The sequence below is a fragment of the Citrus sinensis genome, chromosome 2 (genome assembly GCF_022201045.2).
Source record: "Citrus sinensis cultivar Valencia sweet orange chromosome 2, DVS_A1.0, whole genome shotgun sequence".
NCBI lineage: Eukaryota > Viridiplantae > Streptophyta > Magnoliopsida > Sapindales > Rutaceae > Citrus > Citrus sinensis.
Genome location: NC_068557.1, coordinates 7237953 through 7264188, shown reverse-complemented (window position 1 = coordinate 7264188; position 26236 = coordinate 7237953). Strand labels below are relative to the sequence as shown.

Sequence of the window (26236 nt, the reverse complement as noted above, 5' to 3'; positions counted from 1 at the left end):
TGTCAAAACACTACTTACACCTCTACACAATAAATTAGGTTTTAAGGTTCAAAACGCACATGCATGGTTATTGCACTTGGAGATGCTGCAATTATTTATTTCCCCATATGCTTTCTAAAAAGTAATACATAAAGTAGCAGTAGCACATGATTTGGGTAACTGATGGCATTATTTACAATCGAATCTAATGTTAACAAAATATGCTGCCGCCCACATGACAATTGACCGCTCTCTAAGCTTTCTAGAGATTCATACTTATCTCCTTCAATTTTATAGCATCCACCATGCAAGAGTCGTGGCGGCCTGATCATTTGTTGAAGATACATGAATCACATACATCAATAATTCATTGTGGAATTACTAAACTGACCTACTGCAAATTCTAGTCTTCATTAACTTCCTACATGAATCACTAAAATCCGTGTAGAGGTATAACAGAAGTCCATATTCGAGGAAAAATGAATCTTTTTTTCCCTTCTTTTTTGGGGTATTTTGTTTATGAACATTGTTAGTATTATGCAAACTATTTTACAGTAAAATAGTTAACCTCACTTTGAAAGAAGCTGCTGTGACAAACCCCGCAAAAGTTTGAACAGCAAACAGATGAGGTGCCACAAAAGGTTCTTGGCTTCATCTGGCATCAACAACTTCCAAGCAACGGGGGCCATCGCAAGACAAGCAATCACATTTAGCAGTGTCCCTACTCAACACTTTCGAAACAGGCGACCAAACAATTGGGGCTGATTGGGTTAATAAGCATTACCCTGAAGTCCTTTTTAAATTTGAGTTTTCACTCTCCATGGAGATGATGGAAGCAAGCCTCTCATAAACCTGTAACAAAAGTATTTGATTAGAATCTCTTTTGCCCTAACATAGTTTCTCTAAGTTGCATAGGAAGTGCAATATCACATATCATATACCACTGAAAGCTTGTTATTAGCATCATGTTTCTGATTCTTGTCCTGTTCATGTGCAGCTGATGGGTCATACCTGGACAGAAGTTCAGGCAAGAAACTTGTCAAAGGCAACTATTACTTATTCATGCAAATTAATAAAACTAAGCCCCAATATATATATATATATAGCCATACAAACAAGAAAATCCAATGCAACTATCAAAATCACAACATTTCAGCCCAAAACCTTCAGGTTCTCAACAACCAAACCATAACGCAATGTTCTCACCAATCACGGGGTATGCCAGCTTCGTCCCGAGCTGAATAATTGAAGGGGCCTTTCAACTCCACATCATATTCTTTCAACAGATCTGCATACCCATAAACAGGATTTATATTTTGTGTGCTCTGTATAAAGCTAATATTACCAGTTAAGTGACTAATAAGGGCTGCCAAACCTTTAAAGGTGGAGCAAGGAGCACGCTTCATTTTCTGACAGACTGAGAGAAACCAGTGAACACCAACAGCGACATGTGCGACTTCCTCGTCCGCAATTCTGGCCACTATGTTGGAGGTTCTATGATCTCCAAAGCCGATCAATTTTTGGGTCAACCGTGGTCCAGCATCAAGTCCTCTAGCCTCCTTCACACAGAATAATAGTAAACAATAAGTATCACTGCACAAGGTTTAAACTATAAAAAGAATGAATGCTTAAAAATCCCCAACTAGTATCTCAAGCTTTGGTGGCATTAATAATACCAAGGGCAGCTGAAATATATATTTTAGGATTGAAGAAGAATTGTTTGATAATTTCTTGAGCTAATTCCCCAGACAACAAAATATACAGTCCTATTTTCCATTTTCTGAAAAACATGATTTCCACTGGAGAAGATAAAAACTTTCATTAGAAGCCCTACTTCCCTCTTTCTGACCTCATCACTTATGTGTAGTACATAGGTAACTTCAGTGACGACAAACCCCGATGAAGAATCTGGCATCAATTACACTAACATAAAGCTTTTGGTTTAAGTTCGATGAGCAAGCTTATCGCATGGTTGCATTCGTTTGAATCTAGCAACAGATTAAACCAAATATGGTTGCATAACACTATACTTGTATACTTGTACAAAAATCTTTACACCATCTAATACCAGGAAGGATGAATCATCATTTCCAGACAAACCAAGGGCCTAAGAAAACCTCTCTTCCATCAATGAGAAAAAATTAATTTTGATGCCTATAGATACAAAGAAATTGCAAAGAGTTCTACCAATGTTTGCACTCCTCTCTTTGCCTGCGAGTAAACAAACAATCAGCTGAACAAACATAAGCAGGCGTCTTCTTTCTGACGATAAAGAATATCAAAGGAATGGCTTACAGCCTCTTTCTTATCTTTAATCTTTTTAGCCGCTTGAGAGGATTTATAGCTTGCCGAAAAAGCTATTGATATCTACATTTTCTGGCTTCCACTAAACCAGTCAAGAAACCTCCAAATGCTGCTTATCGCATGACCCAACTATTTTAGGTAAAGAAGGAAGATAGATCTATTTTCATTGCCTACTAAAAGTTTAACAGAACACAAATTTCTCAGAGCTCTAAAGACCATTTGCAACAAGACTTTAATTTGCTTAGTGTTTGCAAGAGCTGCAATTCATCCGAATGTCTTAAAGTTTATTTCGAATGTAATCCAAGCTAAAGCAAGGCTACAAGGAGAAGAGATTTTTTTGTAGAATGAATAACTATCCATTTTCGATGCCTGAGAAGCCCTTCTGGCTTCTGCCAAAACAGTCAAGTAACCTCCAAATACTGCTTATAGCATGACCCAACTGTTTTAGGGAAAGAAGAAGGTGTATCCACTTTTCAGTGTTCACAAGAAATTTAACAGAATCCAAATTTCCAAGTGCACTACTCTTGTTATGGAGTGGAGACCACTTACAACGTCCCTATTATTCTCAGTATTCAGAAAAGCTGCAACTCATATTAAAGACTATTGGCTGTATTGATCCAAGCTGAAGCAAAGCCACAAGAGAAGAGATTCTTTTGTAAAATGAATTCATATTCATTTTTTATCACCTGACAGGCCTTCCATGAACCAAATAAATAAAAATACAAATGTATAATTCATAACATACATAAGATTCTCTACCCGCTAGAAAAAATAGCATAAAATTCTCTAATTTTATGCATTTAATTTACGTTTGAAAGAGAGTCACCTTGGTAAATAAATACTGGTTAAGAGAGAGATTATTGCAATCAATTACTGAAATGCAAGAGAATTCTGGATTAAGCTAAATGAAGCTAGTTGGAGAGACAAAGTATAAATACAGGTATACAGCACGTGTAGAGAAACTAATGACTTTGCTAACTACAGATAAACCTTCTGAAAACTTCTCCAATACAAAAACATTTGGAAGTTCAACAGCACATACACCAGATGATCCCACACGTAAAATGGTTTATTTTATTCAATATGCATAAACAATTATACGCTTGAGTTCTCATTTTTGGATGGCCAATCATTAGAGGCAACATAAAGTGAGAAAGGCAAAGGGCCTAATCTTCACAAGATAACTATCTTATTTTATCAGGTGATACACATTAGCTATCAATAGCATATGCCAAAGTGCAAATCAATTACCTGGACTAAAGGGATCACTGCCAACCGTGCAGCCACATTGTCAGATGATTTTTTACATTGATTCCAAAGTACATCATGAGCAGGCATATCTCCATATCTAATCATGGAAAAATTTTCAAATTTTGAATGCCAATATCCTAACAGGAACCAATAAAATAATAACAACAACAGTCCTCACTTGAAACCAAGCTCAGCAAGTCTCTGCGAGCACCAAGCAAAATGGCGGCTCTCATCATCAGCAACATGGGCAAAATCAGCAAAGAAGCCATCTTCAAGAATGTCAGTAAAGGGGGAAAACCGAACAACGGTATCCCATGCCAAATCAATAGCGTTTAGCTCCACATGTGCAAGATTATGCAGCATATAAGCATTAAGGGGCAGACCTGAGTTCTTGGGAGCAGGAATTTCCTTTGCTGAAACCTGAAGTTAACTACTTAAAATCATGTTAAGAAGTGGGGTTTGTTGAAAATTGATCATAAAATATTCAGGAAAATAAAACGAAAACAAACCAGTTTGGGTTTGGGAGGGCGAGCAGGTCGAGAAGGCGGGACAGAGACGCCGATAGGCAAATTGAGAATGCGCCACCTGGAGAAAGCCAAATGGGAAAGCTTCGATTTTGACAGAGGATCACTGGTGGAGAGAACAAGAGAACCAAGCTCAGCAAGAGAGGAAGCAGAGTCGATTTTATCATTATCATCAGCTGACGGAGACGGTGGTGAGTCTTGAAGAGGTTCTGGGCCGTTGGGCCCCCAGTAGCGGTTCCCGTTGAGGGGGCCGTCCCTCCATTTTTGGAGACCCGACCATGTCGACGCTTGCAAAGACGAAGGAGATGAAGAAGAAGAGAAGGATTTGGCTTTCAAGAATTGAGGACGGACACACGAGGAGAAGCAAGCGTATTTTAGTGTGGGACAAAGCATAGCCTTTCAGTTAGAGCTTGAGTGTGAGGTGCATTTCGGTTTGTGGTTTGGCTATTCCGTAAGGCTTCTCTACAGCCTCCTCCCTCCACCTTGACATGTGCTCCTCAAGTTCTCATTACAAAAACTAAGTTCAATGGAACATATATACTTTTTCCAATTTTTTTTTTTAAGAAATAACAATATTGTAATTTCAGTTGAATTTAATTTTATGTAGTAATATAATAATAATAATTTCCATTGAATTTAGCCGTGGATGAATTTTAAGTGAGATTTTGCCTTTTCACGCCAATATCATCATCATGCACGCTTGCATGATAAAAACAACTAACTGTACAAGAGATTGCAAGTTCAGTCCCCTTCCGACCACTATTACGCTTACCAATAAACAACATTATTATACATGCAAAATCAAGAACTGCAACCAAACACTGATGACTTTCCAGTTCTCCACAAATTCAGACCCTGCCCCATTACATTTACTCTGACATTCTCACTCATAGGAAGCTGGAAGTAACATGGCAGCACAGCTGCACAAGCTTGGCCTCCACAGGATTACAGGTTAGAACAATATCACCACCTCCCTAGCCATATATAGAAACTAAAAAAGTTGAATGTTTACAAAATGTTAAGAAATTCAAAATATATAAGAACGACAACTGATTACTGTCTTCCGGTGACGATAATAACAGATGAGCTGCCAAACAACCAAAATATAATAATATCTACATAACCCTGCAGAGAGAATCATTGCATGTTAAGCCATTTAACTTCATCGACTTGAATTACAGACTATCTTTTGTATAACCTCAAAAGAATTCTGAATTTGCAGCAAAAGCTAAACAACACTAAGACCAGTAGCAGTCGTTAGAAATGTACACATGCTACGTAGACAAACCAGCTGTTTCTATTCATCACAACATTCTACCATATTATACAAATTTGGGACAGGACGGATAAGCCACGCCTATGTCTGACAGCGGCACCCCCCACTATGCAGTGGTCAAATGGTTGCTGGCCTCAGGAGCTTTTCCACTGTACACCCAATGCAGATTCAAAATCTAATCACAATCTGAATAGATTCTGCCCAGCAAATAGCAAATCATCTATGCTAAAGTCTGAAATCTGCCATAAAAAGAAAAGTGTAAACAGCAAGATTAGTAATTGGGGACACGGTATCTAACTGATTTGAGATTTGTAATTTATCAAGCACAGAATCAAAAGCAGCATTGTCGATGGCAGAATGAGCAAGCTAATGGACAATGACAAATCAATATAACTTCCCCAGAAGGCCACAATATCAAAACTCAACATGCTTAATTCTTAATTGACACCACTCACAAGAAGTTCAAGAAAACTTGTATAAACAAATCAAATCTACTATTCTTCGGAGACAGTCTATGATGTAAATATGCAACATCTATGAGAATATTAAAAAAAAACTAATTTTTTCACAAGTCTAAGCAAAATCATGATGGATTTTATACTTTGCAGTGCCTTAATTTTGAAAGGTATTCATTCTTGAACTAACTACAACACAATGTCATATCCAAACACAAATGTTAATCGATACTTTCCATTTTTTCCAGCTAAAACAATAATAATAATAATAATGATAATAAATTATAAAATAAGAAGAAGAAGAAAGAAAGAAAGAAACTCCAAATGAAGACTAAAAAACTTATTACTGGCAACATAACAAGCCAGCAAATACCAAAAATAACTTGTCATTGTTAAAATAAAATAACATTCATAATTTTTACCACATACAACAATTTATCTGCTCTTCTCACGTTAAAGAACTACCAGCCAAGCCACTAACAAAACATCATAGGTCCTAATCTCGATTCTTCCAGAAACAAAAAAATATTCAGGTTTTTCAAGATGGGATTGTTTTTATGCAAAATGAACAAGACAGTTTAGAGCAACGGTCAAATGTCTATCACATCTAACCCCATGACCCAAGTTATCTTACAGAAGGACCATGACTGCTATTACCAAACCATTATAAGAAAAGATTGCTATCCCATCTTGAGATTATATAAGGAGTTACAAATTGCTATTATTTCAATAGAAGAGCAACAACTGTCTCAGTAACACTAATAAACAGCTTAGAGCATAACATATGACTGGCAAATCTCATATAGTTTCTGGTCACTCTCTTTTAGAGCTCAAAATGGAGAAGATTTCTCAATAAACAGAAGGGATGGCATATCACAGAGGGGTTTACAATTCCATGCAGGGCATTTCTTCCTCTACATATCATAAAAATAAATTCCAAACAATAATTTAGTTGACAAACTTGATACAAATGGTTACAAAATGTCAGTGCTAGAAAATGAAGGAAAAGGTCACCACAAAGTCAACTGGATGCAGGTATGCATAAAAAGAGGTGAATAAAATATGGTATCTTAGTTAAGTATTCTTTAACCTTCATTTACAAAAAGAACAATTTCAGAAAAAGATCCTGACAGAAGCTCCTAAAATTACATCTAACATACCCCCATCATAGAATATAACCATCAGAAAAGGTAAAACTTAAATTTCACTAATGATAAAAATCCCAAAATATTTGGCTTACATGTTAAATTTCCACACCAAAAAACCTACAGATACAGATACACACACACTTAAAGAACACCAAACTTCTATGCCATAAATCAACATGTGGTTAGGAAAAACAGTCTGCAGTTATTCACCTACATATCCCCTACCAAAGTTCATACAAGCTGGTTTTCACAACAGTCTCATACTGGTGATCATCCTATACTGTCCATCATTACCATCAACTGTCACCATAAGTGCTCAAAAGGAGGGGGCGGGGGGAATTGCTATCGGTCAAACTGCAGTCATAGTGGAAATCATCACTAAGAGTATAAACTTTACAAAACCATGTGCATTCACTCATGACCGCTTCACTAAAGATACATTTATAAATCAAGAAAATGAAGAAAAAAGCTGAATCATTACATTAATAAATCAAGAAAATGAACAAAAAAGATGAATCAGCGAAGGCCAAGGAAAAACAAAACTCAGACCATGCAACAAAAGGCAGGCGGTATGACCTTACCTGAATAGAATTTGTCAAGTCCTTGGTGAATTCCCCCCTTCAGATCCAGATGAAGAAGTCTCACTATCTGAATCTGCAACAAACTTTTGCAAATGAGAAAAAGAACCAATAAAACTCCAGCAAATCATTGCATTTACCACTACATTGTATGCAGCTAAGTTAGAGACACATCACAGTACCACTTGAAGAAGATCCAGAATCACTGCTAGAGCTGCTTGAACTACTTGACCTACTTCCATTGTCCACCTGTTTTTCCACCTGAACCGGTGATGATGTTGAACCAATCCTGTCATCTATTCTCAAAAGGGAAAAAGCAAATCAACAAACTTCAATTTACCAATTGAATCAATAACCATCAACTGAAATTACACATCACCTAGTAACCCTTACCTGTTCTGATTTCTTTCCGCACCTCTGTCACAACAGGTGCTGGAGTCTGCAAGTAAAAGAAAATAATCATGTATTCAGCAACTTGATTCCCATTAAAAATTGGAGAACAGAGATATCATTGAATGCTTTACCTGCTGTTGGACATTTTGCTGCGCTACTGCTCTGGCTTGATTTGCAAGCTCGGCCTTTCTCTTGTTCTTGCTCAAACTCTTCTTGTAGTTGGTTACAAACCTATCGAGCTCCCATAGAGTCTCTGCATCAACACTATCAATGTCTACCTCAATTTCGTCATCATGTTGGAAAAGTGATGAATTCCTTTTCTTTATAATCTGTACAATGTTGTCCAACTTCTCTGAAGGTAAACTTTGTAGGTTTGTGCTTAGCTTCTGCTTCTCATCATATGTCATGTCCCTTTTATGTGGATCCTTCGCCTTCGGCTTCTTTGGAGCAGGGGTCCTACTTGAAGGAGTGGTACTAATAGGTTTCAGTCTCGAATCCATAGGATGTGTAATTGATTCTGATCTATCCAAAATTCGTCTCATATCAAGAGGCGGTGGCAGTGGAGGAGCCTTTCTTGATGTGGGTGTATGAAAGCCCATCTCATAGTCTGCACCAATCCTCATCTCACGATTATATTCCGACTCTATAACCACCCACTTGTCCTCAAATATCTTCAACAACTGCTCTGCCATAATATGAACATCTTGGCCTTTTGGGTTATATGTCATAGCATTGTGAAAGGTAAGTCTGACATCCTCTGCAAATTCTTTCGGAGACTTGTACCAGTTCTTGTTTAGCCTTGTCTTCACGGTCCCCAAATCCATTGGATGCCTAATAATGGTAAAATAATCATGCAAACCAAGATTCTTCACATCAACTGGAGCATTAAACACCCAACCATGCTTGTGCTTCATCAACTTCTCAAGCAAAGCACTACAACTCTTGAAAATTTTGCTCCCTGTTCCAAACCCATGTGCCAATTCATTTCCTGCTTGCTTCTTTCCATTCAATTTAGACTTCTTGTTACTCTCAGCAGGAGGAAACTTATCTTTTGCAAGTAGAAACTCTGAATTCCTATAAAACTGATTGGCTTTTGGAGTTCTCTTCTCTTTCTCCACATTTTCACTGAGCCCCAGACTATTCTCCACAGTCGATATACTCAACTGATTCAAAGGTCTAGACGGCCTAGTAATACCCACACGAGTAACCGGAACTCCAACCGAAGCCACCTCTGAATGACCTCTCTTAATGCCATTATCAACCACATCACTCACAGGCAATACCCCCGAATTACTAACTCCGCCACTTATCTGCACCTCCTTCGCCTCAATCCTTTTCACCAAGCTCCTTACCGTATCAAGCTCAATTTCCAGCTTCTTCCTAATCTCACGCATCTCCCGCTTCGTGCTTGACCCCAAACTTATCTTAACCCTACCATCCCCTGACTTCACTGCCACCACCCCATTCTCTGAAGGAGCCTCCCTCGTGGTGGCGGCCACCACCACACCACCTTGTTGTCTATTAAGACTTGAAGAGTCATCTGAGGCAGCATCTAAATGCGAAACAACAGGTTGCTGGTCCAAATTTGTGTCTGCTACAGTTAAGGTTTGTGTGGGCTGCTCTGGGATAGAACTCTTCTCGTTGTCGTTCTCATTCCTATTATTTTCTATACCGTTGTTCTGGTTCATGAAACTTTTGGTACCGTTGTACTCGTTCTTGCTATTTTCAGTGGCGTCGTTCTCGTTCTTGTTGCCTTCGCTGCCGTTGTTCCCGTCCTTGTCAATTTCGACATCGTTGTTCTCGTCCCTGTTGTTTTCATTGGCGGTCACGTCCGTGGTGATGGTGGTGGTGGTGGTTGCCGTTGTAGTAGTAACGGCGGACACATTATTGGCCGCGGCGGCAGGAGCGTTAGTGTTGTCCGCAGCGGCGGTGGCGGTGGCGTTTGTGTTTTGTTTCTTCGGACCCTTAAAAGCTTTTCTCGTATATACCTTGCTCTCAGAATATCTCTGCTTCTCTCTATTAGCTCCATCATTCCCTTCTACTATTGGCCCCGAAGCCATGCACACATCTATCTACTCTCCAAAAACCCTAATTTTTTTTTCGTACACAGAAATTCCTCCACAAAAACCCTAACTTTCCACAGAGAACGCAACAAAAAATAGGGCTTTTCTCAACAACCGCACGATCTAATCTACCATAAGCTAATAATACAGGTAACTAGGGCAATAATTACACAGAAGCAAAAATCAGAAATTAGGGTTTCGAGCTTTTTACCTTTCGTTTTGATGAGATCTTCTCGACACTTTCTCTCTCTAGAAACTTGGTGTTTTTTTCTCTCTCTCTCTTACAGAATCCTTATCTTACAGGTGTACGGTGCCGCAGGCGTTCGTGAATCGCAATTGATCTGCAAGAAGCGTGTGGGTGCACTAAAAGAGCCGTGCTTGAAAAGTATCAGAGCGCAATTGTGGAGAGTTGGACTCACGTGCTATAGTGACGCGTCGATTGCACCGTCCAAAGAGAGTACAGGAAGCTGGTCGCGTGGTCTGAAAGCGGTTGTGGAATAAGTGGGTAGGTTGTGGCGGGTATTTTTGAGTGCGGTGTGAAGAGGGAGTAATGTCATTCTATAGTTTGGCGCGTGGCGTTCAGTTCCCGATTTTGAGTGGAAGTTCTGTGCTCTGTCCAGGAGAGTGATCGGCGGAGTTTTACACGCGCCGATGGGTCGGTTCTTCTGCTAGCAGTTTTTTGAGGCCTTAACCTGGGTAAAGGGAGATTCCAAGCCCAACAAAATTTTGGAAATTATCCACAAGTCAACCCAGTAGAAATTGTGATAAAAAAAATTAATTAATTATATAAATTAATTATTGGGTTGATGTGATTCAATATAGATTATTTATCATGTCATGTCGTGTTGTGTCAACTCATTTATTAATCGTATCAATATTTGTCAACTAAAATATAAGAAAATCATATCGTATCCGTATCATATAATCACATCATAACTTATTTTACCACCTCTAATCATCCCAATTTTTATTGTTAAAGTGGCGGTTGGCAAAATACAAATTGATTTTTTATGTCTTTAATTTTTTTATTGTTTGAAATATATGTAACTAGTCAACTAAAGTTACTTGAATACCGCTAAATTAGTAGATGAGCCATATTCATATTTGTTTAAATTTGACATGACACGAATATGATACGATTTAATACCTCAATGTTGGATTATATACCTATCATATGCAATTGAGTAGGGCCTTTACACCCCTTGAAATTCATGATAAACCCCCACCACACAACAACCCCCCCCCCACCCCAAGCAAAACCTTTTTTTCCCCTTAAATTACATATTTTGTAAAAAATAAATTAATTTCTTTTTGTTTTGAATGAAAATTTAATTAAACACTTAATAAAAATTTCTTTTAATAAAATTTTTATCATCCATCCTATTTTATAATTTATATTTTAATTTATAATTTTTTTAAAGATATTACAAGAGTTTATAGTGATGGAAATATAAATAATATAATAAGAAAAAATAATTAAAGATTTTAGGATTTTCCTGTATTTTATTGTAAAAAATCAAAAGAAATAATTTTTTTTTCTTGGGTGAAATTTTATGGGAAATTTTATTACATGAGTTTGTATTTTATAAATTAAAGAGGATTGTTATAAGAAATAAAATTAAAAAGGGTGTTATAAAAATTCTAGAGGGGTGTTAAAAGCTCCAATCTATGCAACTTATGTATATTTCGGGGGCTTGCTGGATTTTGGCCTAGCCAAGTCCACAAGTAGTTTCGATGGTTGTATTTTACCTGTTGGGCCTCAACTATGTATATTTTACTTAAAAGTGGTAATAAATATTTGTTGATAAATTCTTAGCATCAGTCGCCACATTCTAATTTTAATTTTTGACTACTAAACTGTATTAAATTAAAAGATGAGAATTTATTTTTTAATTTAAGTAAAAAAGAAAATACTTTTAGTCAATTTAAAATTTAAATTTGAAATATTTATAGAACACATAATGATCATTTTTCAGCAATGTTAGAATTTCATCATAGGGTTAAGTTCCTATCCGTAAATTATATAATTAATTGGCAAATTTGGCATCATTAGCATATAAGGGAGCATCATTATAATTTGAAACAATTAATACACAATCACACCTCATTTTTTATGCAACTACAGAAAAAGTACTGGATTCTCATGGATTTTTTTTACCATTTGAGCAAATGCAATTATTTTCTTGAAAAAAAAAAAAACTAAGCTTCATTATTTTGGATTGTCGTTACCTATTATAGTCTTTGGCATGTGTATATAAATATCATGGCGTACATTCTTCATACATATAATCATAATACATTACATTTTGAAAAATGGTGAAAGCATCAACATTGAAGCTTGGGTTTCTGGTTGCACTCTTGATTACTGCATCTGGTAATTCTCTTTTAAAAAAATGGTGAAAACATCATTTGATATATATTTCAGTAGCGCTTGTTTCATTAGCAATCTTCTTAAATCTATTTTTCACTTTTTTAAAAAAACATGAAATATCAAAGTATATGCATTATTTTATATGTTGGTGATTTAGATTAACAAATATATAGCGGGTACTGGCAGGTACATGGACAGGAACTGAGGCCAGGGTCGATCCAAGTAAATGCCAACGTGATCAAGATTGCGTGGGTGCTTGTGATCCTCGATGCCAGCAATGCTTATGCGTCCCAAAACCAGGCCCTGGTTGTACTTGCGGAAACTTTCAAAAAAACTTTATACCCAAATCTATCAATGAATGAATGTGAAATTTTCATCACTTTGCTGATTCTCTATTAATAAATTTCCCGATTCTTATCATTTGTTCTATCAATCGATTCTCTGTTGTTGAAAAACTAAAGTTAAGGCTTCTGTCGTTGACTCAGCCTTTGCAGTATCCATTGTCCAAGGAGCGCTAACGCATATACTCATTATACTGGACCAGGCCTCTAAAGACATATATACTCTAAATCAACGATTAAAAGAAGCAAAGAAATTAATATTCAGAGACAGAGATACAAGTTAATTACTTGCATCTCTTCAAAAGGCTTGGTTACCCTTTATTAAGTTATTACATGTTTGTTTTATATATATGCACGTACAAATGCATAATGTAAATAAGCAACTAGCCGATCTTCAAAAATAAATGTATTATTTACTTCACATATATAAAATCTTTATTAATTAGTATTAGCGATATGATGCTAGCTTGAAAAGCATCTAAGATATAAGCAATTAGTTATATCTACATAGAACCGCTATGAACCAATATAAACTATCAATTTCAACATAATCATGCTGCTCTTAAGAATTCCTAAATTAGAAAATTTTTGGGTTTTAGTGTAAAAAATATTTAATATCGTTCATCAGCGAAACAAAGTAAACCTTATAGTGACAATCAACGATTAAAAAAAGCAAAGAAATTAATATTCAGAGATAGAGATACAGGTTGATTGCTCATATATCGTCAAAAGGCTTGGTTACCTTTTATTAAGTTATTACATGTCTATTTTATATACGTGCATAATGTAAATAAGCAACTAGCTAATCTTTAAAAATAAATGTATTATTTACTTCACATATATAAAATCTTTATTAAATAGTATTAGCAATATGATGCTAGCTTGAAAAGCATCTAAGATATATCGGGTGACTCCAAAGGATTTGGTCCACTAGGTACGAGTCTATCAGTTCCTACAGCACATGCATTAGGCATAACGGGTGGCTCCAAAGGATCTGGTCCACTGGGTACGAGTCTATCAGTTCCTACAGCAGATGCATTAGGTATATCCGGTGACTCCAAATGATTTGGTCCACCGGGTACGAGTCTATCAGTTCCTACAGCAAATGCATTTGGTATATCGGGTGACTCCATGCCATTTGGTCCACTCGGTACGAGCCTATCAGTCCCTTTACCAAATGTGGACGGCTTATGATAATCCTTATTATAATGTTCTGCTGAGGGATCAAAAAACCCTAACTCATGCAAGAGACGATGATTGTCAATATTTTTTTGGGTAGCATGGTGGTTGAGAGGAATACGTGCCTGGCATGTACTGATTATTAGGAGTAAGGTAAACGCACTCAAGAAAATCATCGACAATATTGGGAGAATATTTGATGAATTTTTTGCCATGGTTATTATTAAAATAAGAAAAGATGGCTTTACAATCCGAGTTGCTTGCACATATATAGTGACAAGTTTTGCTATTTATAAATATAATACAAAACTAAAATGAAGCAAGTAACTAAATATTGTTTTTTTTTTTATCAATGAACAGAGATCTAGTAAGAAATATTGTTATTTGTTAATGGACATAAGATGTAACCAATCAAAACCCTTCCAAATTCAATGTTGTTGTAACAAAGATTTTTTCTTTGCTTTAATTCTCCCTGGTTGTTGCATGCCAAACTTGCACAAAGCTTTACAAAATTGCATATCAATACGATTTCACAAACTTTTCAAGGAGACTAGCTATTTGGTCCGGACATTTTTCTTTTGATAAAGAGCTATTAAAGTCTAAAAAAATAAAAACCAAAAACAACTTTACTTCCAAGCGAGAATTATAGTGTTAATTGAAAAATTTTGAATATTTTTCAGTTGATACTATAATTCCGGCTGGTGTAATGTTGTTTTTATCACCAATGTGTCAAATTCTTCTATTTGAATGTCAGTACGTTTTATCTTTTAAGACCTTGCTTAAATAAGTGATTTCTAGATACACTCCATTAATTATTTATGTCCCAAAAAATAATGTTAAATCATAGTTCGTTCTTCCTTTACATTCATATAGACATAATGCTCAGGCAATAATGCTCACTACTAGAAAAATAGTCTTTATTGACATTAGAATAATATCAGTAATTACTTTCAGTAAAACTTGTTAATTGCGTCAATAATCTGACAGTTAGAAAAATAGTGACACTTATTTGTGGTGTCACGAATATAGTGTCAGTGATTACTATCACTATAGTATCACCAATATTATGACACCATTGTGTTAGTAGCTGCTGATATTTGTTAGTGTCTATGATTATTGTTACCATGGTATCACTGTTTAATTTATTTAAAAAAATGAAAAAATTGAATTGGATCATTGCGTATTGATTTATTCGCAAAATTAAAAGGCACCACAAAATAACCAAAAAAATCAATTTATATTACAAAATCTTTCATTTCATATTTAAATATTATTAGTATATATTACAAATCCTAAATACTTCAATAAATTAGATACGAGATATCCTACTCTCATTACTGAATAATCTAAATTAAGTACATAAAAATTAAACATAGGTAGTGCAACTGCGGTATCACACCAGGAGCTTCTCCATTCAATAGAGTAGATGTGTTAGGATACAAGTTAAGTTGAGGAAGAAACATTTCAAACACATTGATCAAATTTACATATGAATACATGGAAAAGGGGGAAAAAATTGGCTGCCAATTCCCAACCATTAGAGAAACAATGGTTAATAGAAATAAATCTATTTTGTTCCAAAGAAAAAAATATCCATACGCTATTTATAAGTAAACTCAGTTATTTCAGAGGAAAATTAGTGAACAAGAAAGTTGTAGTTTATTTCTTTAAAAATGCCAAAGATATACAGTGTATTCAACTATAGATATAAATAAGAAAAAAAGGGAGTTAATGATTATTCTCTTTTGGTAAAGGTTATTTATAATAAGTTAATGACTCTACATAGAGTAAGAACGACATCTAGATGAACGTACAATTGCTTGTTGAAAATTAGTCACTGGATTCCCAGTAATTGCATCATAATGTTGAGCAATTAATTGCTAAGGCATCAACCAAGTAGTTAGTGTAGGGACTGACTTCATTCCTTCCATTAAAGAAATCCAATAACCTTGCTGCCTACTTATTTATTTAACCAGGGGAGCACCATACATCTAAAATTTGTGTCTAAGTCAAAATTGTCTATGAAAGACTATAGTAGCAATTGGTACTTAAATACATATTTATAAAATTTAAGATACTTAATACATTGGAATGATATTTTCCATTTTTTAACTACACATATGAATGAACATCATATTAAAATTTGAGGTTGATTGCTCATATCTCGTCAAAAGGCTTGGTTACCTTTTATTAAGTTATTACATGTCTATTTTATATACGTGCATAATGTAAATAAGCAACTAGCTAATCTTTAAAAATAAATGTATTATTTACTTCACATATATAAAATCTTTATTAAATAGTATTAGCAATATGATGCTAGCTTGAAAAGCATCTAAGATATATCGGGTGACTCCAAAGGATTTGGTCCACTAGGTACGAGTCTATCAGTTCCTACAGCACATGCATTAGGCATAACGGGTGGCTCCAAAGGATCTGGTCCACTGGGTACGAGTCTATCAGTTCCTACAGCAGATGCATTAGGTATATCCGGTGACTCCAAATGATTTGGTCCACCGGGTACGAGTCTATCAGTTCCTACAGCAAATGCATTTGGTATATCGGGTGACTCCATGCCATTTGGTCCACTCGGTACGAGCCTATCAGTCCCTTTACCAAATGTGGACGGCTTATGATAATCCTTATTATAATGTTCTGCTGAGGGATCAAAAAACCCTAACTCATGCAAGAGACGATGATTGTCAATATTTTTTTGGGTAGCATGGTGGTTGAGAGGAATACGTGCCTGGCATGTACTGATTATTAGGAGTAAGGTAAACGCACTCAAGAAAATCATCGACAATATTGGGAGAATATTTGATGAATTTTTTGCCATGGTTATTATTAAAATAAGAAAAGATGGCTTTACAATCCGAGTTGCTTGCACATATATAGTGACAAGTTTTGCTATTTATAAATATAATACAAAACTAAAATGAAGCAAGTAACTAAATATTGTTTTTTTTTTTATCAATGAACAGAGATCTAGTAAGAAATATTGTTATTTGTTAATGGACATAAGATGTAACCAATCAAAACCCTTCCAAATTCAATGTTGTTGTAACAAAGATTTTTTCTTTGCTTTAATTCTCCCTGGTTGTTGCATGCCAAACTTGCACAAAGCTTTACAAAATTGCATATCAATACGATTTCACAAACTTTTCAAGGAGACTAGCTATTTGGTCCGGACATTTTTCTTTTGATAAAGAGCTATTAAAGTCTAAAAAAATAAAAACCAAAAACAACTTTACTTCCAAGCGAGAATTATAGTGTTAATTGAAAAATTTTGAATATTTTTCAGTTGATACTATAATTCCGGCTGGTGTAATGTTGTTTTTATCACCAATGTGTCAAATTCTTCTATTTGAATGTCAGTACGTTTTATCTTTTAAGACCTTGCTTAAATAAGTGATTTCTAGATACACTCCATTAATTATTTATGTCCCAAAAAATAATGTTAAATCATAGTTCGTTCTTCCTTTACATTCATATAGACATAATGCTCAGGCAATAATGCTCACTACTAGAAAAATAGTCTTTATTGACATTAGAATAATATCAGTAATTACTTTCAGTAAAACTTGTTAATTGCGTCAATAATCTGACAGTTAGAAAAATAGTGACACTTATTTGTGGTGTCACGAATATAGTGTCAGTGATTACTATCACTATAGTATCACCAATATTATGACACCATTGTGTTAGTAGCTGCTGATATTTGTTAGTGTCTATGATTATTGTTACCATGGTATCACTGTTTAATTTATTTAAAAAAATGAAAAAATTGAATTGGATCATTGCGTATTGATTTATTCGCAAAATTAAAAGGCACCACAAAATAACCAAAAAAATCAATTTATATTACAAAATCTTTCATTTCATATTTAAATATTATTAGTATATATTACAAATCCTAAATACTTCAATAAATTAGATACGAGATATCCTACTCTCATTACTGAATAATCTAAATTAAGTACATAAAAATTAAACATAGGTAGTGCAACTGCGGTATCACACCAGGAGCTTCTCCATTCAATAGAGTAGATGTGTTAGGATACAAGTTAAGTTGAGGAAGAAACATTTCAAACACATTGATCAAATTTACATATGAATACATGGAAAAGGGGGAAAAAATTGGCTGCCAATTCCCAACCATTAGAGAAACAATGGTTAATAGAAATAAATCTATTTTGTTCCAAAGAAAAAAATATCCATACGCTATTTATAAGTAAACTCAGTTATTTCAGAGGAAAATTAGTGAACAAGAAAGTTGTAGTTTATTTCTTTAAAAATGCCAAAGATATACAGTGTATTCAACTATAGATATAAATAAGAAAAAAAGGGAGTTAATGATTATTCTCTTTTGGTAAAGGTTATTTATAATAAGTTAATGACTCTACATAGAGTAAGAACGACATCTAGATGAACGTACAATTGCTTGTTGAAAATTAGTCACTGGATTCCCAGTAATTGCATCATAATGTTGAGCAATTAATTGCTAAGGCATCAACCAAGTAGTTAGTGTAGGGACTGACTTCATTCCTTCCATTAAAGAAATCCAATAACCTTGCTGCCTACTTATTTATTTAACCAGGGGAGCACCATACATCTAAAATTTGTGTCTAAGTCAAAATTGTCTATGAAAGACTATAGTAGCAATTGGTACTTAAATACATATTTATAAAATTTAAGATACTTAATACATTGGAATGATATTTTCCATTTTTTAACTACACATATGAATGAACATCATATTAAAATTTGAGGTTGATTGCTCATATCTCGTCAAAAGGCTTGGTTACCTTTTATTAAGTTATTACATGTCTATTTTATATACGTGCATAATGTAAATAAGCAACTAGCTAATCTTTAAAAATAAATGTATTATTTACTTCACATATATAAAATCTTTATTAAATAGTATTAGCAATATGATGCTAGCTTGAAAAGCATCTAAGATATATCGGGTGACTCCAAAGGATTTGGTCCACTAGGTACGAGTCTATCAGTTCCTACAGCACATGCATTAGGCATAACGGGTGGCTCCAAAGGATCTGGTCCACTGGGTACGAGTCTATCAGTTCCTACAGCAGATGCATTAGGTATATCCGGTGACTCCAAATGATTTGGTCCACCGGGTACGAGTCTATCAGTTCCTACAGCAAATGCATTTGGTATATCGGGTGACTCCATGCCATTTGGTCCACTCGGTACGAGCCTATCAGTCCCTTTACCAAATGTGGACGGCTTATGATAATCCTTATTATAATGTTCTGCTGAGGGATCAAAAAACCCTAACTCATGCAAGAGACGATGATTGTCAATATTTTTTTGGGTAGCATGGTGGTTGAGAGGAATACGTGCCTGGCATGTACTGATTATTAGGAGTAAGGTAAACGCACTCAAGAAAATCATCGACAATATTGGGAGAATATTTGATGAATTTTTTGCCATGGTTATTATTAAAATAAGAAAAGATGGCTTTACAATCCGAGTTGCTTGCACATATATAGTGACAAGTTTTGCTATTTATAAATATAATACAAAACTAAAATGAAGCAAGTAACTAAATATTGTTTTTTTTTTTATCAATGAACAGAGATCTAGTAAGAAATATTGTTATTTGTTAATGGACATAAGATGTAACCAATCAAAACCCTTCCAAATTCAATGTTGTTGTAACAAAGATTTTTTCTTTGCTTTAATTCTCCCTGGTTGTTGCATGCCAAACTTGCACAAAGCTTTACAAAATTGCATATCAATACGATTTCACAAACTTTTCAAGGAGACTAGCTATTTGGTCCGGACATTTTTCTTTTGATAAAGAGCTATTAAAGTCTAAAAAAATAAAAACCAAAAACAACTTTACTTCCAAGCGAGAATTATAGTGTTAATTGAAAAATTTTGAATATTTTTCAGTTGATACTATAATTCCGGCTGGTGTAATGTTGTTTTTATCACCAATGTGTCAAATTCTTCTATTTGAATGTCAGTACGTTTTATCTTTTAAGACCTTGCTTAAATAAGTGATTTCTAGATACACTCCATTAATTATTTATGTCCCAAAAAATAATGTTAAATCATAGTTCGTTCTTCCTTTACATTCATATAGACATAATGCTCAGGCAATAATGCTCACTACTAGAAAAATAGTCTTTATTGACATTAGAATAATATCAGTAATTACTTTCAGTAAAACTTGTTAATTGCGTCAATAATCTGACAGTTAGAAAAATAGTGACACTTATTTGTGGTGTCACGAATATAGTGTCAGTGATTACTATCACTATAGTATCACCAATATTATGACACCATTGTGTTAGTAGCTGCTGATATTTGTTAGTGTCTATGATTATTGTTACCATGGTATCACTGTTTAATTTATTTAAAAAAATGAAAAAATTGAATTGGATCATTGCGTATTGATTTATTCGCAAAATTAAAAGGCACCACAAAATAACCAAAAAAATCAATTTATATTACAAAATCTTTCATTTCATATTTAAATATTATTAGTATATATTACAAATCCTAAATACTTCAATAAATTAGATACGAGATATCCTACTCTCATTACTGAATAATCTAAATTAAGTACATAAAAATTAAACATAGGTAGTGCAACTGCGGTATCACACCAGGAGCTTCTCCATTCAATAGAGTAGATGTGTTAGGATACAAGTTAAGTTGAGGAAGAAACATTTCAAACACATTGATCAAATTTACATATGAATACATGGAAAAGGGGGAAAAAATTGGCTGCCAATTCCCAACCATTAGAGAAACAATGGTTAATAGAAATAAATCTATTTTGTTCCAAAGAAAAAAATATCCATACGCTATTTATAAGTAAACTCAGTTATTTCAGAGGAAAATTAGTGAACAAGAAAGTTGTAGTTTATTTCTTTAAAAATGCCAAAGATATACAGTGTATTCAACTATAGATATAAATAAGAAAAAAAGGGAGTTAATGATTATTCTCTTTTGGTAAAGGTTATTTATAATAAGTTAATGACTCTACATAGAGTAAGAACGACATCTAGATGAACGTACAATTGCTTGTTGAAAATTAGTCACTGGATTCCCAGTAATTGCATCATAATGTTGAGCAATTAATTGCTAAGGCATCAACCAAGTAGTTAGTGTAGGGACTGACTTCATTCCTTCCATTAAAGAAATCCAATAACCTTGCTGCCTACTTATTTATTTAACCAGGGGAGCACCATACATCTAAAATTTGTGTCTAAGTCAAAATTGTCTATGAAAGACTATAGTAGCAATTGGTACTTAAATACATATTTATAAAATTTAAGATACTTAATACATTGGAATGATATTTTCCATTTTTTAACTACACATATGAATGAACATCATATTAAAATTTGAGGTTGATTGCTCATATCTCGTCAAAAGGCTTGGTTACCTTTTATTAAGTTATTACATGTCTATTTTATATACGTGCATAATGTAAATAAGCAACTAGCTAATCTTTAAAAATAAATGTATTATTTACTTCACATATATAAAATCTTTATTAAATAGTATTAGCAATATGATGCTAGCTTGAAAAGCATCTAAGATATATCGGGTGACTCCAAAGGATTTGGTCCACTAGGTACGAGTCTATCAGTTCCTACAGCACATGCATTAGGCATAACGGGTGGCTCCAAAGGATCTGGTCCACTGGGTACGAGTCTATCAGTTCCTACAGCAGATGCATTAGGTATATCCGGTGACTCCAAATGATTTGGTCCACCGGGTACGAGTCTATCAGTTCCTACAGCAAATGCATTTGGTATATCGGGTGACTCCATGCCATTTGGTCCACTCGGTACGAGCCTATCAGTCCCTTTACCAAATGTGGACGGCTTATGATAATCCTTATTATAATGTTCTGCTGAGGGATCAAAAAACCCTAACTCATGCAAGAGACGATGATTGTCAATATTTTTTTGGGTAGCATGGTGGTTGAGAGGAATACGTGCCTGGCATGTACTGATTATTAGGAGTAAGGTAAACGCACTCAAGAAAATCATCGACAATATTGGGAGAATATTTGATGAATTTTTTGCCATGGTTATTATTAAAATAAGAAAAGATGGCTTTACAATCCGAGTTGCTTGCACATATATAGTGACAAGTTTTGCTATTTATAAATATAATACAAAACTAAAATGAAGCAAGTAACTAAATATTGTTTTTTTTTTTATCAATGAACAGAGATCTAGTAAGAAATATTGTTATTTGTTAATGGACATAAGATGTAACCAATCAAAACCCTTCCAAATTCAATGTTGTTGTAACAAAGATTTTTTCTTTGCTTTAATTCTCCCTGGTTGTTGCATGCCAAACTTGCACAAAGCTTTACAAAATTGCATATCAATACGATTTCACAAACTTTTCAAGGAGACTAGCTATTTGGTCCGGACATTTTTCTTTTGATAAAGAGCTATTAAAGTCTAAAAAAATAAAAACCAAAAACAACTTTACTTCCAAGCGAGAATTATAGTGTTAATTGAAAAATTTTGAATATTTTTCAGTTGATACTATAATTCCGGCTGGTGTAATGTTGTTTTTATCACCAATGTGTCAAATTCTTCTATTTGAATGTCAGTACGTTTTATCTTTTAAGACCTTGCTTAAATAAGTGATTTCTAGATACACTCCATTAATTATTTATGTCCCAAAAAATAATGTTAAATCATAGTTCGTTCTTCCTTTACATTCATATAGACATAATGCTCAGGCAATAATGCTCACTACTAGAAAAATAGTCTTTATTGACATTAGAATAATATCAGTAGTTACTTTCAGTAAAACTTGTTAATTGCGTCAATAATCTGACAGTCAGAAAAATAGTGACACTTATTTGTGGTGTCACGAATATAGTGTCAGTGATTACTATCACTATAGTATCACCAATATTATGACACCATTGTGTTAGTAGCTGCTGATATTTGTTAGTGTCTATGATTATTGTTACCATGGTATCACTGTTTAATTTATTTTAAAAAATGAAAAAATTGAATTGGATCATTGCGTATTGATTTATTCGCAAAATTAAAAGGCACCACAAAATAACCAAAAAAATCAATTTATATTACAAAATCTTTCATTTCATATTTAAATATTATTAGTATATATTACAAATCCTAAATACTTCAATAAATTAGATACGAGATATCCTACTCTCATTACTGAATAATCTAAATTAAGTACATAAAAATTAAACATAGGTAGTGCAACTGCGGTATCACACCAGGAGCTTCTCCATTCAATAGAGTAGATGTGTTAGGATACAAGTTAAGTTGAGGAAGAAACATTTCAAACACATTGATCAAATTTACATATGAATACATGGAAAAGGGGGAAAAAATTGGCTGCCAATTCCCAACCATTAGAGAAACAATGGTTAATAGAAATAAATCTATTTTGTTCCAAAGAAAAAAATATCCATACGCTATTTATAAGTAAACTCAGTTATTTCAGAGGAAAATTAGTGAACAAGAAAGTTGTAGTTTATTTCTTTAAAAATGCCAAAGATATACAGTGTATTCAACTATAGATATAAATAAGAAAAAAAGGGAGTTAATGATTATTCTCTTTTGGTAAAGGTTATTTATAATAAGTTAATGACTCTACATAGAGTAAGAACGACATCTAGATGAACGTACAATTGCTTGTTGAAAATTAGTCACTGGATTCCCAGTAATTGCATCATAATGTTGAGCAATTAATTGCTAAGGCATCAACCAAGTAGTTAGTGTAGGGACTGACTTCATTCCTTCCATTAAAGAAATCCAATAACCTTGCTGCCTACTTATTTATTTAACCAGGGGAGCACCATACATCTAAAATTTGTGTCTAAGTCAAAATTGTCTATGAAAGACTATAGTAGCAATTGGTACTTAAATACATATTTATAAAATTTAAGATACTTAATACATTGGAATGATATTTTCCATTTTTTAACTACACATATGAATGAACATCATATTAAAATTTGAGGTTGATTGCTCATATCTCGTCAAAAGGCTTGGTTACCTTTTATTAAGTTATTACATGTCTATTTTATATACGTGCATAATGTAAATAAGCAACTAGCTAATCTTTAAAAATAAATGTATTATTTACTTCACATATATAAAATCTTTATTAAATAGTATTAGCAATATGATGCTAGCTTGAAAAGCATCTAAGATATATCGGGTGACTCCAAAGGATTTGGTCCACTAGGTACGAGTCTATCAGTTCCTACAGCACATGCATTAGGCATAACGGGTGGCTCCAAAGGATCTGGTCCACTGGGTACGAGTCTATCAGTTCCTACAGCAGATGCATTAGGTATATCCGGTGACTCCAAATGATTTGGTCCACCGGGTACGAGTCTATCAGTTCCTACAGCAAATGCATTTGGTATATCGGGTGACTCCATGCCATTTGGTCCACTCGGTACGAGCCTATCAGTCCCTTTACCAAATGTGGACGGCTTATGATAATCCTTATTATAATGTTCTGCTGAGGGATCAAAAAACCCTAACTCATGCAAGAGACGATGATTGTCAATATTTTTTTGGGTAGCATGGTGGTTGAGAGGAATACGTGCCTGGCATGTACTGATTATTAGGAGTAAGGTAAACGCACTCAAGAAAATCATCGACAATATTGGGAGAATATTTGATGAATTTTTTGCCATGGTTATTATTAAAATAAGAAAAGATGGCTTTACAATCCGAGTTGCTTGCACATATATAGTGACAAGTTTTGCTATTTATAAATATAATACAAAACTAAAATGAAGCAAGTAACTAAATATTGTTTTTTTTTTTATCAATGAACAGAGATCTAGTAAGAAATATTGTTATTTGTTAATGGACATAAGATGTAACCAATCAAAACCCTTCCAAATTCAATGTTGTTGTAACAAAGATTTTTTCTTTGCTTTAATTCTCCCTGGTTGTTGCATGCCAAACTTGCACAAAGCTTTACAAAATTGCATATCAATACGATTTCACAAACTTTTCAAGGAGACTAGCTATTTGGTCCGGACATTTTTCTTTTGATAAAGAGCTATTAAAGTCTAAAAAAATAAAAACCAAAAACAACTTTACTTCCAAGCGAGAATTATAGTGTTAATTGAAAAATTTTGAATATTTTTCAGTTGATACTATAATTCCGGCTGGTGTAATGTTGTTTTTATCACCAATGTGTCAAATTCTTCTATTTGAATGTCAGTACGTTTTATCTTTTAAGACCTTGCTTAAATAAGTGATTTCTAGATACACTCCATTAATTATTTATGTCCCAAAAAATAATGTTAAATCATAGTTCGTTCTTCCTTTACATTCATATAGACATAATGCTCAGGCAATAATGCTCACTACTAGAAAAATAGTCTTTATTGACATTAGAATAATATCAGTAGTTACTTTCAGTAAAACTTGTTAATTGCGTCAATAATCTGACAGTCAGAAAAATAGTGACACTTATTTGTGGTGTCACGAATATAGTGTCAGTGATTACTATCACTATAGTATCACCAATATTATGACACCATTGTGTTAGTAACTGCTGATATTTGTTAGTGTCTATGATTATTGTTACCATGGTATCACTGTTTAATTTATTTTAAAAAATGAAAAAATTGAATTGGATCATTGCGTATTGATTTATTCGCAAAATTAAAAGGCACCACAAAATAACCAAAAAAATCAATTTATATTACAAAATCTTTCATTTCATATTTAAATATTATTAGTATATATTACAAATCCTAAATACTTCAATAAATTAGATACGAGATATCCTACTCTCATTACTGAATAATCTAAATTAAGTACATAAAAATTAAACATAGGTAGTGCAACTGCGGTATCACACCAGGAGCTTCTCCATTCAATAGAGTAGATGTGTTAGGATACAAGTTAAGTTGAGGAAGAAACATTTCAAACACATTGATCAAATTTACATATGAATACATGGAAAAGGGGGAAAAAATTGGCTGCCAATTCCCAACCATTAGAGAAACAATGGTTAATAGAAATAAATCTATTTTGTTCCAAAGAAAAAAATATCCATACGCTATTTATAAGTAAACTCAGTTATTTCAGAGGAAAATTAGTGAACAAGAAAGTTGTAGTTTATTTCTTTAAAAATGCCAAAGATATACAGTGTATTCAACTATAGATATAAATAAGAAAAAAAGGGAGTTAATGATTATTCTCTTTTGGTAAAGGTTATTTATAATAAGTTAATGACTCTACATAGAGTAAGAACGACATCTAGATGAACGTACAATTGCTTGTTGAAAATTAGTCACTGGATTCCCAGTAATTGCATCATAATGTTGAGCAATTAATTGCTAAGGCATC

General features: G+C 33.9%; 2 protein-coding genes and 1 long non-coding RNA gene across 6 annotated transcripts; 1 reads left to right on the top strand and 2 right to left on the bottom strand.

The window, feature by feature from the left end:
- Positions 1 to 248: 248 nt before the first annotated feature.
- Positions 249 to 4570, bottom strand: LOC102613322 (uncharacterized). The gene is made up of 7 exons (XM_006468976.4): positions 4044 to 4570; positions 3713 to 3954; positions 3535 to 3631; positions 1355 to 1538; positions 1186 to 1267; positions 921 to 990; positions 249 to 831 (listed from the first exon to the last, which is right to left on the bottom strand). Exons 1-7 carry the CDS (start codon positions 4449 to 4451, stop codon positions 760 to 762), a joined length of 1155 nt encoding a protein of 384 aa, XP_006469039.2. The 5' UTR covers positions 4452 to 4570; the 3' UTR covers positions 249 to 759.
- Positions 4571 to 5143: 573 nt separating this feature from the next.
- On the bottom strand, positions 5144 to 10314 carry LOC102613613 (transcription factor GTE4). Of its 4 annotated transcripts, none has more exons than XM_052434264.1 (5): positions 8040 to 10313; positions 7909 to 7954; positions 7698 to 7811; positions 7519 to 7585; positions 5144 to 5573 (listed from the first exon to the last, which is right to left on the bottom strand). In XM_052434264.1, exons 1-4 carry the CDS (start codon positions 9966 to 9968, stop codon positions 7533 to 7535), a joined length of 2142 nt encoding a protein of 713 aa, XP_052290224.1. In that variant the 5' UTR covers positions 9969 to 10313; the 3' UTR covers positions 5144 to 5573; positions 7519 to 7532. The 4 variants fall into 4 exon arrangements, with proteins under 4 accessions (XP_052290224.1, XP_006469040.2, XP_052290226.1 ...); XM_006468977.4 differs by having other exon boundaries at positions 7519 to 7591; positions 8040 to 10311; XM_052434266.1 differs by lacking the exon at positions 5144 to 5573 and adding an exon at positions 5595 to 7291 and having other exon boundaries at positions 8040 to 10314.
- A 3356-nt stretch (positions 10315 to 13670) lies between these two features.
- On the top strand, positions 13671 to 24550 carry LOC127900434 (uncharacterized). Its single transcript, XR_008052587.1, has 5 exons — positions 13671 to 13725; positions 16275 to 16346; positions 18896 to 18967; positions 21517 to 21588; positions 24138 to 24550. It is a non-coding gene; the product is annotated as an uncharacterized LOC127900434 (long non-coding RNA).
- The last annotated feature ends 1686 nt before the right edge of the window (positions 24551 to 26236 follow it).